The 15,670-nt window shown below is 35.4% G+C and overlaps 2 protein-coding genes across 4 annotated transcripts in view; both read right to left on the bottom strand.

Moving 5' to 3' along the window:
• Positions 1 to 4,438, bottom strand: part of LOC110992339 (integrin alpha-PS1) — a 35,293-nt gene extending 30,855 nt beyond the window's left edge. For both annotated transcript variants that reach the window (XM_022258100.2, XM_022258101.2), the window contains exon 1: positions 4,109 to 4,438. In XM_022258100.2, coding sequence (XP_022113792.2) covers positions 4,109 to 4,284 — 176 coding nt within the window. In that variant the 5' untranslated portion in view covers positions 4,285 to 4,438. The remainder of the gene's footprint in view (positions 1 to 4,108) is intronic.
• Positions 4,439 to 5,296: 858 nt separating this feature from the next.
• On the bottom strand, positions 5,297 to 12,714 carry LOC110992342. Of its 2 annotated transcripts, XM_022258105.2 has the most exons (8): positions 12,555 to 12,714; positions 11,186 to 11,351; positions 10,651 to 10,734; positions 8,877 to 9,077; positions 7,069 to 7,338; positions 6,639 to 6,981; positions 6,275 to 6,531; positions 5,297 to 6,132 (listed from the first exon to the last, which is right to left on the bottom strand). In XM_022258105.2, exons 2-8 carry the CDS (start codon positions 11,330 to 11,332, stop codon positions 5,797 to 5,799), a joined length of 1,638 nt encoding a protein of 545 aa, XP_022113797.2. In that variant the 5' UTR covers positions 11,333 to 11,351; positions 12,555 to 12,714; the 3' UTR covers positions 5,297 to 5,796. The 2 variants fall into 2 exon arrangements, with proteins under 2 accessions (XP_022113797.2, XP_022113798.2); XM_022258106.2 differs by lacking the exons at positions 10,651 to 10,734; positions 11,186 to 11,351; positions 12,555 to 12,714 and adding an exon at positions 9,136 to 9,724.
• Positions 12,715 to 15,670: the final 2,956 nt, after the last annotated feature.

Below are 15,670 nucleotides of genomic sequence, written 5' to 3'. Positions count from 1 at the left end.
AAATGTGAGTATAATGTTTAATATATTATCATAATGAAGTAATAGGAATAAAATGCTTCACATATCTACCAGTGTGTACGTATAAGAATATAACTCTAAAATATTTATACTACAGATATTTTTAATAAATATTTTTAAGAAATGAATATAACTGGTAGGACATGAAATTCTTCCCCTTGTGTTTATTTTGTTAAATCCTGATGAAAAGCGGAACAAACAAGTAAATAAATACGATAAGAGTTTGAATTCAGTGTGAAAGCATCCTGCTGTCATATAAGTAGACGTGTGCGTCATCCCAAGCCTTAGTCAAACAGAGGGCAGCAGCGTCGCCAAATATGATATCACCAGGATTATCACTATTTATCTGGCCCTGATAAGGGGATAAATTAACATGGGCGCCGAGTCTAATACCAACTTACTCGCATGTTAATGTTACACGGTTTTGCTTAATAAAATTTCTTCTTCGTTCATATTCTACCGTAAATCGTATCTGAGTAATCTAAAAAATAACCACCAATAAAATTACCCAACGCCGGGAGAATAAACCGGAGTGACCTTGCGTTCACAGCGAAGGCTGCGAGCCGAACGAGGCTTGAACCACAACAAAAAGAAATAAAATACAGCCGAGTAAAGACAAGTCACAAAAAATGCAGAACGGCTCTTGTTAAACGCCAGTGCGGTGGACCGAAAATTTAACTCTTCTTTTTGCGTATTATTTAGTTTTAAATTAAAAAACTCACGCTGCTTTTGATAGAATTAAAATAAAGCAATAAAACGTTTCTGTCGACACAATAAACTTAACGGCCCTTTCCCGGCCAAAGATTCATGATATATGTACCTTTAGCATAATACTTTATACTTTTTATAAATCAAAAAGTATATGTCACAGTAACGCGTGTATCTCCTACATGCAGTATCGAGTTTGTCAATTTTGATATGTTCAAGCGTAGCTCATGTGGAGCTATCGGTATTGGGGCAGATGTTATGCGAATTAGGTTACGCTGATAATACGATATTATATTAACCAGACAGCGATGCATATTTCTGTGAAGCTTATCATTTATATGGGCTTATTATTCCACACATTACGGGTACGTACTGACTGTAAAAGTAACTATGCTCAATTGATAGCACGTGAGAATGGCTAGGCTAGACATACGATTCCGTATGATAATTGTGCGTCAATCGATTGATTTATTGGTCGTACATTGAGTGTGCAAATTGAGTGCATTCTGCACTCTGCAACTATTGTCGGAGCAATTTGCTCTTAAATATAGTATTATAATCGCAATTATTGGCGATCTGACTTAATGTAATTTCTTCTTTAGCATCGTTGATTGCAACGTTTATCTCTATTAAGAGTGTGCCTAATAAGTTAATAACCCTAATGAATACCATAGATTTGCTCATTTCCTACCGTAGGTTAATTAGCATAAATATCGAGTGTTAAGTTACCGGTTGATATAGTTTATTGTGGCCAGGACTGGTTCAGAACCCACTCGGCATGTGGGTGGACTGCCCTCATGCGATTCGCTGCTCTTCAACCATTTGAAAGTAATCCCTTGGAATATTCAACGGGTTATAAAATTTTACAAGGGTAAATTTACGCGTGGTCAACATTTAGCCGAAATTCTTTAACCTACCTAACATAACATTATATTTACGTAGCAGACAAATAAAACGACAAACCCATTAGAGTTACAATACGGTGTTAAATATATTATCTAATAATTCACTGCAAATATATGGCGTGCATTATCTCACGGATAACCGTCAGAACTGAAAATGATTCTGAGAGGTGGGCGTTTCTAATTTATTATAAAGGAACCATCTAGGTTAATTTTGACAGTTAAAATAAACAACTACTAAAATTAAATAGTAAAATAGTAAGTATGAAATTATAAAAAAAATATTTTGTAGTACTCAAAACTAATAATACAAAATAAATTTTGTAAATTTCGTCATTCAGACCGTACATGAATTTTAAATGAAAAACATTATTTTTTATTTAATAATTAGAAATAAACAAATAATATTAAGTATAATAATATATTGTCAGGATAATAATTACTATCCTAATAAATAACAGTAATAGGTACCAGAACTTCTTAAAATCTGTTAAAACCTCTTAACTCGACAATATGTTAACTAAGAATGGGATAAGATAAAGTTTTAATTACAACTCAATAGCTTGCATACATAATGAAGTAAGAGTCACATGTTTAAATAAAAATAAATTAAATGTATTTCCATTCGAATTACCAAGCTACGTGACGAGTCTGTAATCGGTTCAGTATCTCAGGTAAACGGTAGTCATTAACGAGATTCCCGCTGTTAATTATTCGAAAAGGCTTTAAATGTCCATTTGCCGAACTCGGAGAAAATCAAAAGGTAACATCGCTTTTGCCGTGCATTAATTAAAGTACGAAGAATATTAAAAAAACTGATCAAAGTTACTACATAGTTAGTTTGCGCGCTTAGAACAGTAGCGTACGCACACCACAAATTTGTTCAGTCAATTTGTTGAACCAATGAAGTGGAGCTTAGTGGATGTACTGAGGAGTTACCTACCGAGAACGTGTGAACATTTTAATTGGTTTGAAATTCTCGTTAGGGGACAGTTAGGGGAATAGTTATTAAAGAACCACGCTACGAAAACATTATTAACGTAAGCGATATGTTAATTTAACATTTACAAACGATTTATAATTTCGTATAAAAGTGTGAAATTGTGACTACAACACGTTACTAAATTTCGAATAGAGACGTTAAAAAGTATGTGTAAAAATCCACATGCGATGCGACCGGGTCGTAACTTATATCTGACAAAGGTATTTGTGAAACAACTCCAAATCCCACAAGCATATACTTAAATAATGTGTAACAATGAAATAAATATATTCAATTATGGCATCGAGTCTTCTTTAATTCATAGAATGCGATTCTAATAGATTGTTAACATTTGTAAATAATGAATTTTTACATGGTGTTTAATGTAAATAAAAAGCAAATTGTACATCATTCACGATATAAGAGTAAAATGGAGCGAGTACATCGCATATTCGTAAATTACATGGAATACATATGTGTGGGTGGTTGTCTCCTCGGCCGAGATTGGATACCATCCAATTTTGATAAGACTATTTATCTTAAAACACACAACACTTATACCCAGGACTCTTCAACGACTAGAACTAAAATTGTAATTAATGTTGTACCACTCAAATATATTTGGTAACATCGTCGAAGTTGTCCGCGAATTAATTCTTGAAAAATAATATACAAAATATATGTCACAGAACGAACGTTCTGACAATTAAAAGTTGACTTACACAGTTGTTTATTCTTTAAAATTCTAGAGCGCATTTCTTTCAATCAATGAATAATTTGAATGATTTTTTTAATAAAGCTTTGTGTTAATCATAAAGGAAGTTAATATGCTTTGAATTTCGCTGTCATTATTTTTAGAAATATTTTATATTATAACTAGCAGACTCGGCCAAGCATTGCTGTGGCTAAGGTTTTTGTTATATTACATAGTAGTAAACTATTCAAGGGAAAAGGTAGGAGAACTTATGAGAATGGCAGATAGCTTAATATGTGAAACGTTGTTACTTTTAACACAGCGCCATCTATAAGAATTGTATCAAATAATTTGCAATAAAATAAAATTGCGTGTATAATTAAAGATCTTCAGCTATTCTATCTCTTAAGTTGAACCAGACTGCTCACGGAGTGCCAATTTTATTTAAAATCGGTTAAGTAGTTTAGGAGTCCATCGCAGACAAACATCGTGACAGGAAATTTATATATATTAAGATTGACTAGCAGATATATTATAATTCGTGAATATTAATAACCCGATAAAAGTACGACCGAATGAAAACATGCAGCGAAAACAGCGATAGTCTGCATTCTTGATAAGGGCAACGTACTTCTGATAAATACTGACTAAGATATCAAATTATAACGTGTTACTCAATAAGTAAAACCATTCTCGGATACAATATTATATACGATGTGGCATGGCACATGTATGCCGACCTTCGGATTAATGACATCATAGCTTCTCATTACGATCTTAAATAATATAATAAATCTGTCTTACCAACTCGTCTTATCGTTTTCATTCGTTATCGTAAGGTGTTCCGCCACGGAAAATCCAAAGTAAGAGCCTTCCTCACCAAACTTTATCACAGGAATCCTTGGCTCCAAGTTAAAACTACAAACACTGTATAAAATGCACAAAAACAAGGCACTTGTAAAATTTATTTTCAAAGCCATCGTTCAAATTGTATAATTATTGTGTTATAAAACGACTTATCGCAATAATTCACTGTGAACTAGATATAAATTCGCACATCTCGATTTTCGTATGATTACTTCGAGCCGCCCGGTGAAGAGACCCCCAGCGTAGTTGCAGTTCGCCGGTCGAGTACTCACTATTCTGAATTCTGTAATCTGTGTTCTATTTTCCCGCTTAATGTTCACTGTTCACGTCAATGTCAAATTTTCAACTGTCAGTTTCAACCAAGTAAACCGTTAATTAGAACAGTGACATCTAGCGGAATATGTTGTAACTATATGTAAAAACGTTACTTGAGGTTTAAAATATGTATGTACTATATTATAATCAAAGCCGTGACACGATAAAACGACGATATGCGTCGGGTTGTCTCTCTTCCTAAAATATCATAGAGTAACTTCTTATATTGGAAATATGTAAAGTATGGCGAGGGGGCCGATGGCTAGCCATGCTTTATAGTTTATACTCGTGAACGGATTCTACTTGTGGTGACTGGTCGTACATGAATTTGTGTATGCTGTGATATTAGTTGTTTTCACTATGTATTTGCGTGTTGTTCTCACGAGAATGTAAGTGCGTGCTCCTATTTCACCTTGCCTCCTGCTGATAGAGGACAAATCTTTGTTTTTAATTTATTTTATTATTCCTTATTACTCAAGGTGTCATATGAAACATGGTGTGATGGTTGCAGCTCCTTACAAACGTTGCGTAAAACAAAAAAACTTGGCGATTAAAAAGAGTGGCGGAGAGTTTAATTCCAGTTCTTCTCTTCCGTTCTACGCCCTTGATTTGAAAAGTGGCAGTAAATGTAAAATTAGAAGCATTAATGTTATATTTTTGACGTTATTATGTGTACATTATGTTACCTACATAAATAAATGATTTTTGAATTAAATTGATAAAAATAAAGACAGGAATAATATACCTAATTCAGATTTTAACGCTGAATACCACTCACATATGTACTTAATATAAAAATAAAAATCATAATTTGAAAATATATTTTATTGTACATTTATATAAGTCACATCAATCAAATGTTTAATATGATATAGTCATTGGCAATCCCGCCAGTATTCAGAATCGGTATAGTCTTTTGCTACTCTCTCCAGATGTAATGTCAAAGCATTAATAATAAAAAAAACACAAGTCAAATGAAGTATTACGGATTGAGAGACAATAATTAATTATAAACCTATTGATGTTGTAAAATATTGAACTAGAGCCTAGAAAGGTTAACTCAGGCTCAACGAACTACACATTCCGTTGTCAGGTTCGAGGTAAAGGTGTCCTCTGCTCTGTGGCTGCGCCGATTGAAGCGAAATCGCGATCGAAACCCTCGAATATTGAGTTAGACTTCGATCGCGAACTCATTACTAAATCGATTAGTTTGACCAAGCCTATGTGGAGCCAGGTAAGATTTTTTGGTATTGTAATGCGATCAGATTATTATCGTGAGCGTCGCAATACCATTCGGATCCGGAGATCTCTTAGGGGAGGGGGTGGAAAGTGAGCTCGGTTTGAGAGTGAGCGAAGAGTAGGTTGAGCTGCGAGTCCAGACCGACGTTGAAGACTTTCACCAGTTTGGCGACGTTTTGGCCCGGATCTTTGCGCACGAGGGCCACTCCGGACACCTTCATGAGGTGGACTTCGGAGTCCGCAGAACCACCCCCGGTCGTGGCCAACTTCACGTGGCAAGTGACGTCTACCTGGATGTACTTCTCGACCGCTTTGCCCCTCTGACCCGGAATATCCACGTATTCGGTCTTCTCCTCGACCTGGGGTAAATCGGCGCGGAACACGATCGCTTCGCCTAGCAAAAGTCCCTGAAAAGTATAAGGTTCTCGCTTAGAAGTCGCGCTACTATAATCGACCGAACAGGAAATCAATGAGCAGACGAGAATTCCATGCACCCGTCAAACCAAAAATACATTTGGCAAGTTTCCAGAGGTGAACCAGTGCGCTTACCCCGTTTCCTGTAATAGTGAATTTCATGTCGGGATGCAGTGCGCGAGTCTCCATTCCCAGCCCCTCGGGATGAGAGTCGGACCAGAAGTAATTGTCGGGGGCGTTGAGGGAGTCCGGTTTGAAAGTAATGCGTTTTCCGTAGCCCAAGCCGATGGATTGCAAGAGCAGACTGCGCCCGTCGAACAGATGACGACGGGAGTTCGCGGGACGCACGCGGTAGTAGAATCCGGGGACGATTCGAGGGTCCACGTAGGTTCCTGAAACGTAATCATCCGTGATCATTAAAAAGATATACTTTTAATTAGATTAAAGCAAAAAGTTTATCTAAATAATTCGATGTCACTAATAGGCTTAAGATACTTACCGATAACGGGGAGTTCGTATCTTTCCAACCCCACAACACAATATTGGCAAGGGATGTCCTGAACATCCGCCCCGTTCACAGTGATTCTGCGAGAGGAGGATTTGATACCAGGTTTCAGCTCGTATCCCTTCTTCAGTTGTTTGATTCCTATAGCTACGTTGACAATCCGGGACACGATTGCGTTACCGCACTTCTTCTTCAGTAAAGCCACTCCCGTGACGGGCACCAACTTAGTGGCTCCATCGTTCTCATACCACTCCACTTTGCAGAGGGTATTTATCTTAACTTTCTTTTCGATAGATCCATCCTCAAATATCTTTTGATCCAGCTCCAATTGGTTTTTCTGTGAAGAAAATTATAAAAATTATGCAAGGTTTGAACATTACGAACGTCCAATTCAAGTTGTGTCCATGAGATCGCCATAGTCTACCTGCTGCTGAACGACTTCAAGAGTTCCCTGTGGCTCGTGGTTTGCGTCATAGATCGTAAATTTGTCTCCCGCTGAGACCGCTTCAATTTCAAAAACGAATCCTTCGGGCCGCGAGTCCGTCCAGAAGTAGTTGTTGTTATCATTGAGCGTCGAGTCCAAGGGTTCGAAAGTGAGACGACGAGCGAATCCTCGACCGATGGACTGCAGCGTTAGAGCCTTGCCGTCGAACAAATACCTTGGCTTCACTGACAGGGGCTGAGCGTCCAAAGTCTGAAAATTTCCAGTACATGATTTATACACGGAAGTGAAAGGAAGCTCATGGAAATACAAAAACAAAAATTGAGATCTACAAAGTTTTAAACAAAATCCATTTCTAATAAAACAATAAATAAATCTATAAACGAAACATTTTTTAAAATTAACAATTTAATTGTATTAAATGCCCAATAATCCTTATGGGATAGGACCCTTTTAAAATATGATGCAAGCTTAATGTGAAATAAATGAATGAGTGTTGATGAGAAATGTCAAGAGGGACTCAACAATCAATGGCACGAAGCCCTTATGAATGATACTTATGTTTACCTAGATGCCACACATGCTGTCAGCCTGTCTATATCGACCAGTCGGGTCTCGTTCTGCGCTCGCATCGCCTCACTGGGCGTAGCTCTGAAAAACTGGACGATCCACATACCATCGCCTACATCGACACACAAGTGGCAAACGCTCACTAGTTAACAGTGTTGGTCGTTGGTGATATTTTCATTCTGTAAATTTCAGCAACGGACACTGCGACTGTCTGACCCCGCGACCCTAATCGTCCCCGTTGCTGACCGCTGAAACTGGCTATAGGCCGTTTGTAGGAATTGAATTTAAACCTTTTAACTCGTGTATTTGGGAAACAATCAAAACTCCTATACAGCATCTGACAACATTCATTGTGAGGTTGACATTACATTGCAATACATAGGTGCAAGGTTTACAAACATAACTATGTTTTGCTAATTAATTAACATCGCACACGGAAGCATAATATGAGGGAAGTCTGAATGTCCTCTTTTTGTATAATTAAATATATCCACAGAATGAATGACATGGTCTTATGACAACCTCACTAACGATATCCAATACACACCCTAGACGTGATCAAAAGTTACAAAGACTTGCCGTTTGCGGCTTGAAATAAACTTTAGCGAAAATTCTTGTTTATCTGCTTTTTTTACTTAGTCTTGTTGTAGGTATAATTCGAATTTTCGTTTTGTTCATTAACATTTTTGTACGATTTGTTTGGATAGAACTCACCATCCTCTAGGTTCTGTAAAAAGCTAATCATACAAAAATGTTCGGGTTTACCGCAAAAGACACCGGGGTTAACGTACAATTATATTAAATGTACTTAATGAAAAAAATTAATAGTAAGAACGATATCATGTTGCCAGATAGCCGTTTCATATTCGTCTCAACTCAATTCCTTTTTCTTCTATAGCCGTTCCTTTCGCAGTTCAGTAAATGAAATTTTGCCCAATGTTAAATGGATCTTTTAAGTTTTCCCCACCGAATAGATCACATACGTGCCAAAAAAGATTTGTTTAATTCGATGTGACCACGTAAGCAACACGATTACGATTTGAGGAATAGTTGTTAATTTCTCTTAATTTAAATGTTTATTGAGATTTAAAAACGGAAGGAAATGTGGAAGATTGCGAAAATCTTTAAGCGCATGCAATCGTCAACACTTCTTTGCAACAATTCCTCAAATTGCCACACAGATGAAGATTGAAAGGACAAAGGAGGATTTCTCGTCTCACCTGCATCGGTCTTATTTTGTATCTGAAGCCCGTTCGAACTCTGGGGTCGATGTAGACCCCGATGACTGGCATCTGGTGAGGAGCAGGCTTGGGCACGCGGTACACGGCGGGGATGTCTCCCAGACTGCCAGCGTCCAGAACGGCTTCCTTGTCATAGTCGCTTTCGGTCCAGTACCTCTGACTTGGAATCTCATATTGGTCCTAAAAAATTCCGCAATTAACGCATGGTACACTTTACAGATCACTGTACTAAACCTACCTCACGATAATCAACTATGCACTCGCAGAAATAACAGTTACATTTGAAGCATGGTGTCTCCGTTTTGAGCATAATAATTTTAATTAATTTCTAACAATAACCGGCCGTCTAGTCGCCCCGAAGCATAATAAGAGACACGAATGTTTATTTGTTTCTACGATTTGGCACCGGTTCTTACACCTGCATTCAATGTTGGCATTTGAGATGGATATTAATCGAAGTATGCTTAAAATGTTCTTTGTGATATTATTGTGTCTAGTTTATAAATAAAAACAACGAAATCGTTAGATTAATATTAAATATCCCTCTGTCTTGATCTTAAATGCACAAATTGACACTATCGTGAACTTGTAATGAAATTAAAGTATGGTTTCAACCCATCAGTGTAAACGTTAATTTGGTTTCGATTGAAAGCAATATTAGAAGCTCGGCGCGAGACAATTGATTTGTAAACTCAAGGATGAAACGAGAGCAAAGTCCACGGCTTGATTTATTTCGCTTCCAGGCTATTTTTGGCACATCGTGTAAACATTTTTGTCAACGACGACAATAATATTGGTGTTTTAGTTTTAAGATATTATACAATTCTTACATCGTTGGTCGTATACAAATACATACATAGTTATTTATTCTTTTGTATAACCAAGATTTCACATCGAAGACTACTTAAAATTCGAGATCGTATCGAAGCTGCAAAAAGCAGGTCAAATGCTGATTTCAGGAAAACGACAAAGGTATCCAATCAACTCGGTAACCTTGAGTGGCCTTTCTTATGAAGATAAATATTAACAAAAAACCAAATCAAAAGGAAACCTCGCTAGAGTGAACGACCTCGTGCATGAGTATCGATGAATCGCAATAAGTGTAATGCAGATAAAAATAATATTACTTAATTCCTGTTATCGATGTACTTCGATCCCGTTACGTACAACGATGATGTAGAGATAAGGGCGTGTCGCACTCACATTAATTAACCCATGACACTACCTTGTCTTACTTAGGAGGGGCTGTAAACAAACTTTGTAAACAATTGGCAGTATAAAGTCAAATTGTTAGGAAAATTACCAGACGAAGTAAATTTTTCCATTACGAGGTTCAGAATCCTGAATTTAATTATTAAAATGGAAAGACACAAAAAAATAGTCTCGCACTACTAACATGAGAACTGTCTTAGATGTTCTTCAAAAAATTTCAGGAATCTAATGTGAAAATTGATAATGTTCGAATATGCTTTTGTATTCGAATTGCAAACATGTACCTTTCCTGTTATTGTTAAAAACGCAGCCTAACCAGATTTACATAATATTACACAATAGTACAGCAATGATTGGCATCAGTGGCTTACCGGCCACGGACAAGCCATTACTTAATTATTCCTTTCATGTCCCCATTTATTAACTTTTTACTTATCAGTAAATTTTATTTTAAAAATAAAATTTAACTTTAAATTTTATTTTATTTTTAAAATAAAATTTAACGAAATACCATACAACTTTTAAGGAATCGTTTACTTACTGGTATTTCTAATTCAGGAAAGAATTCTTCTACGTCACTCTCATAGTCACTCGGTACTGGGAGCTTATGAGCTTCTTCAGGCTCCTATAAACAAAATATTATATTATATTTATAAAACTATTTTTTATTCTAAACTTGTAAACTTTTAAAAGACATGCAACGTGAAAGTATTCACATAACAAGGCCATTCCGACCTTGACTTTATTGATTAAGAACTGCGTCATTGCTGAAAAATGTTGTCCCAAAGGAATATTTTCTTTAATCTAGAATTAAACATGCCCACATAAATTTGTAATTTAAATCATTTTTATAATCCATTTCCGTAATTTGTGCAAAATATTGCGATATTGTTTTTTAAAACGGATGTCCTAGTCTCATATTTTACCGACCGGTAACGGTCTACAAACATACGTCTACAACGTATATTTAATAGTTTCGGATTTCGTTGATAAGTGCGCTTACATAACTTTGATAAAATTCTTAAGAAATTTATTCACCCGTTTGTACATATTATAATTACATTTTATATGATTACCTGAGCAGGAGGTAGGGTTTCCACTAAAGCCGGTTCGTCTAGGGTCGTAGAGGTGCCGGCCAGACGGGCGCGAGTGAGGTTCCACAGACGACGAAGGGCGTAGGGAGTCTCCTCACCTTGTAACTCCATTGCAGGACTTGCCAACATCTTGTTCTTTTGTTGATTTCTGTAATTAAAAAAAGGAGAGATTTTTTCAAGTACAAAGTAAAGCAAAGCATAGTACCTCATAATAATTAAAAGTGCCGCAACAATTTATATCACCATTGAAACTTTATGTTATATGTTTATATATAGGGTATTGAACAGGAAAGAACAATAAAAGTAATTTGAACAAAACCCCGGAATTCTAATATTTCAGCAAAGTTAAATAGGTCAGTACGATGCATCTTTTATATTTAGATCGAGATGACGTACTCCACGGTTTTACCCCACGATAAAGACATTAATTACCAATTGAGAGATGAGGCGAAAAGATTTAAAAATATCTTTAAGTGTCGCAAATTGATTCATAGATTTCCGTTAAAAGGACTTCTCTCAATTTTAAGGCCTATCTTCTTATCATCATCATTCTAAATTAAAATTATCATTCATTTTACTATCAAGTTATTAGCGGTATTTATTTAACATCAAGTAATTTTATGAAGTAGTAACAAACTTTTAAAAAACGTTGCTACCCGTGTAAGGACTTGTGCAGGTACAATTTCTTTCTCCAAATACGGCACATAATGTGGGACAGGTAAACAAAATATGAAACCAGTTTTTATAAATAAAATTGGTCAACTGTATGCAGCTGTTTCTGTTTCAAATACATTTGTGTGCGCGTTGATTTTTTCTTTGTATGATTCTGTTCGGCAAGAAATTTTAAGAAAATATGTTTATGAAGGTTTTAAGATTTATCTTCAAGTCAAAGAAAAATTAAGAATGTATTAAAATGTTGATCTAATGGAGATTAAAATAATTGTTAATTTACAAGAAATATACCACACATAATGTGTGTTATAAATTCCTTTATTCGATTGAGTTGTCCTTAAACCATATTATGGACCACTACATCGACAAGGAAAATAAATATAAGCGTGAAGTTTAAAAAAAATAAAAACAAGTTAATTAGTAAATATTGACAATCAAGTTAATTGTAATCAGTTTGCCGCCCAACCTATTATTCTCTAGAAAGTGATTAGATTAATCGTTAATGCAGAAGAGAAAGCGGCGCTCACTACAGTTATGTGATGTCGGCCATTTGCTGAGCTCTCGTTAAAGAATCACTCGGTTGTTTCTAGAATACCATAAAATCAGAATTCCATTTTTAGTTCTTTTCAAACTTTTAATTATAATATTTTCGATATTTATTATTACATTCGTAACTTACCAAAGGATTTAATTGAACGTAGCTGATTTTCGATATCAGATGGATTCCAAGTTTCACAGCAAATGAAATCTGTAATACAAAAGTCGCTCCTTAGCACTGTTGAAATTCAGCAAGCGTATTGAAGCGCAACTCGAACACGACTGAGGGTGAATATCACGTCGCCGTCGGAGGTATTTTAACTTCACTAATCAGTCCTCCCCATGCACTAGTCAAGAGTGAGAGGGATGAGGCTATAGGAAAGAATGAGATGTGGATATAACCACGCGCTGAACGCGTGCTCTGGCCAGACAAACTTACACAAACACACACATATGCAAATGTACATGTATACGTATGTGCTATTGATAGGATTCAAAAAGGTCGACGTCACAGACTGGCCTCCTTTCAGAGCGAAGTTCAGGTGAGGGTTTTCCAAACGCACGGTTCATTTCTTAGATGATTAGATGTTTCTTTGCATGATAACTACAACATCGGATGAAAAGGTTCCTTCTTTTCCCAAGCTAATATAATCTCCCACGTAATGCTGGCAGAGAATCAATAGGTAACAATAAAAAATGATGATAATACACATTTGTAAAAAGCTTAAAATAAAGTGACTCGCAAATATTCGAAATCATAGTGATGTTTGAAATCGTTTTTGCCTAGTAATTTTTGAGATTAAGCACATACATTTGTGATATAAAATAATTATTCCAACTGAAAGCCTGATAAAATTGGTTGATTCAGTTGTTAAATTAAAACTATCCTGTCTTCCATCTTTCAATAAAACGGTTACATACATACATATGTATATCATATTACAAGAAAACAGCCTAGACATACATAATATGATAGACACAAGTACATATAAGGATAAATAAATGTTATGAAGCAATATAATAATAAAAGAAACCAGAAACAACCAAATCGTTTTAGATACGTAAAACAAACTCCAGTTTCCGCATTATTGGGCTCCATTCTGGATCATGGATGAGATAAGACAGCCTTATCGTCACATTGTGAATCTCATTTATATTGCTCTGAAATCGCTTCATATTTTACTACATATTTGCATAGTTATCTAATACTTACTACGACTATAGGCCATAAAGTAACAAAAAAAGGATTTAAGTATATTTTTTGGTATATATAGACCACTGTGCCGTTACATTATCTGTTTCGTGATAATATGTTTTGTTTTCTTATAATAAGTGATCAGCTTTGTGGTTAGACCCCGTCGACTTGGGTCTAAGGTATGCCGGTTTCTTCACTCTGTTTTGTTCCTTCACTGTACAGGCTAAATGCTCACATAGACAGACAGTACATTGGTGCACAGTCGGATATCGAACCTACAAGCTCACGGACGAGAGTCGCGTGCTGAAGCCACTAAGCCAATGGTGTCTTTTAACTATTATATGTAACTACATAATAATAAAGTATTATTTTTATTTTGCATATGTACTGAATAACCTTAAATTAATTATTTCTGACGTGATGCTTAAATCCAAAATCAACAATAAAGAAATAGTTTATTGTCTAACAAGTTATATTTGGCTGATTTTGGTTATAATACCGTTTAATAACTAATTAAGTATGAAGATAACTGAATAAGCTATTTAACACTAGCATTAATTGTCGTTTCTTATCGGCTCATTAAAATAACAGATTAACTAAATAAAAGAGTTGAATAAAGCGTTCATACAACGAATGCTTATTATTCTTATTCATAAGACACTTGAAACGGGCATTATGATTCTTAGAAGAGCATGTTTTATAAACTGACGACTGACTGCCTATCAGCAGAACATTGCTTACGATGTGTTGAACTTTGAATAAGTATATATTACAACAAACGTTTTTGACCTAATTAGATTAGACTTTGTAATTTTTTTTAAACCGTTTCTATAGATTTATACCTATTTAATTGAGAATGTTTGTTAGATTTAGAACAGTTTAAGCCAATTGGCGGGTTCGAATTAACAATTTCGATACGACCTTAAATTATTTGTCAATTAACTTTAAACGCAATTTTTTTTATGTTACAGGAGGCAGACCGAAATGATTAGGTAGAATTTTACCGGCTTATATATTAACAATCCTACCACTAAAACAAATATGTCTAAAGGCAATGACGTCTCGATAACATGCGTATCGAATTCCATTGAAGTTGTAGAACTATGATAAATAAGGCACGTATGTATTGAAACTCTGAATACCGAAAAGAGTCGGAGCTGATAATAGCGATTTAAGTTACTTGACAAATATTTCAGTTATCGTTTCGCTCCAAGTAATTGCCTCCGGTCACGCTTCTGCCATCGTATATTCGACTTGAGGCTTAAGCAACGCGTGAAAATAACTTAATTAAATGATATTAGTACCAGAGAGCCGTAAACTACGTCAGAGACAGTTCGGTGTGGTCTCCCCTGTCTATTATAAATAAGGGTCGGGATTTTATTTCCATAAATATCTCTATATATTATGTAATACATAAACAATGAACCGTAGCGGTTGCGGTTAATGAAACATTAGTTTGCACTGGCTAATATTTTTTTTATTATGAAGATATACATTTATTTCTCAAAGACATTAGTAGACTAATTTGCAACCCTCAATAATCCAAACTGATCATGAAACAGATCCAGTAAATCTGAGGCCCAGACATAAAAAGGTTGTAGCGCCACTGATTTATTTTTTTCATTATCGAAAACAGCATGTACAAAGAATTACGACATTATTTTTATCTGCTGTCTTTAATGTCCCCCTTTCTTATAGCATTTCTTCTGTGCGTTGATAGAGCCTAGAGGCCCATCGGGGAAGGAAGCAACAATATTTTAGTAAAATTTAGAATCTAGACTCTTAACAGAGACATACATATAGACAACTAGTTAAATATGATTTTTTGTTATCATTTAGGTGGAAAAATAAACTTTATATTTCTCTATATATACTAGTTGCAGCAACAATTTTATTATTATTAAACTTTTATGGTTAATTATTTATCAATACGCGTGTCGATTAATATTATATTAATGGCACGTGCAAAATTATATTCCTCGGTATTATTTCTTCCTTTCTATTGAAATAAAGATTAAATTTAGTTTTTTCATTAAAATTCAATCGCTCTCAGTAAAATCGCT

The sequence above is a fragment of the Pieris rapae genome, chromosome 14 (assembly GCF_905147795.1).
Source record: "Pieris rapae chromosome 14, ilPieRapa1.1, whole genome shotgun sequence".
Taxonomy (NCBI): Eukaryota; Metazoa; Arthropoda; class Insecta; order Lepidoptera; family Pieridae; genus Pieris; species Pieris rapae.
Note: the sequence above shows the minus strand (reverse complement) of the source record. Positions and strands in the feature narration are given on the sequence as shown.

Excerpts from the sequence above, each read along its gene's own strand:
- LOC110992342 (XM_022258105.2), bottom strand. The coding sequence starts at position 11,332 with ATGTTGGCAAGTCCTGCAATGGAGTTACAAGGTGAGGAGACTCCCTAC. Across the intron at positions 7,339-8,876 it reads ACAAAATAAGACCGATGCAG|ACTTTGGACGCTCAGCCCCT; the intron begins GTGAGACGAGAA and ends GGAAATTTTCAG. Across the intron at positions 6,982-7,068 it reads TTGAAGTCGTTCAGCAGCAG|AAAAACCAATTGGAGCTGGA; the intron begins GTAGACTATGGC and ends TTTTCTTCACAG.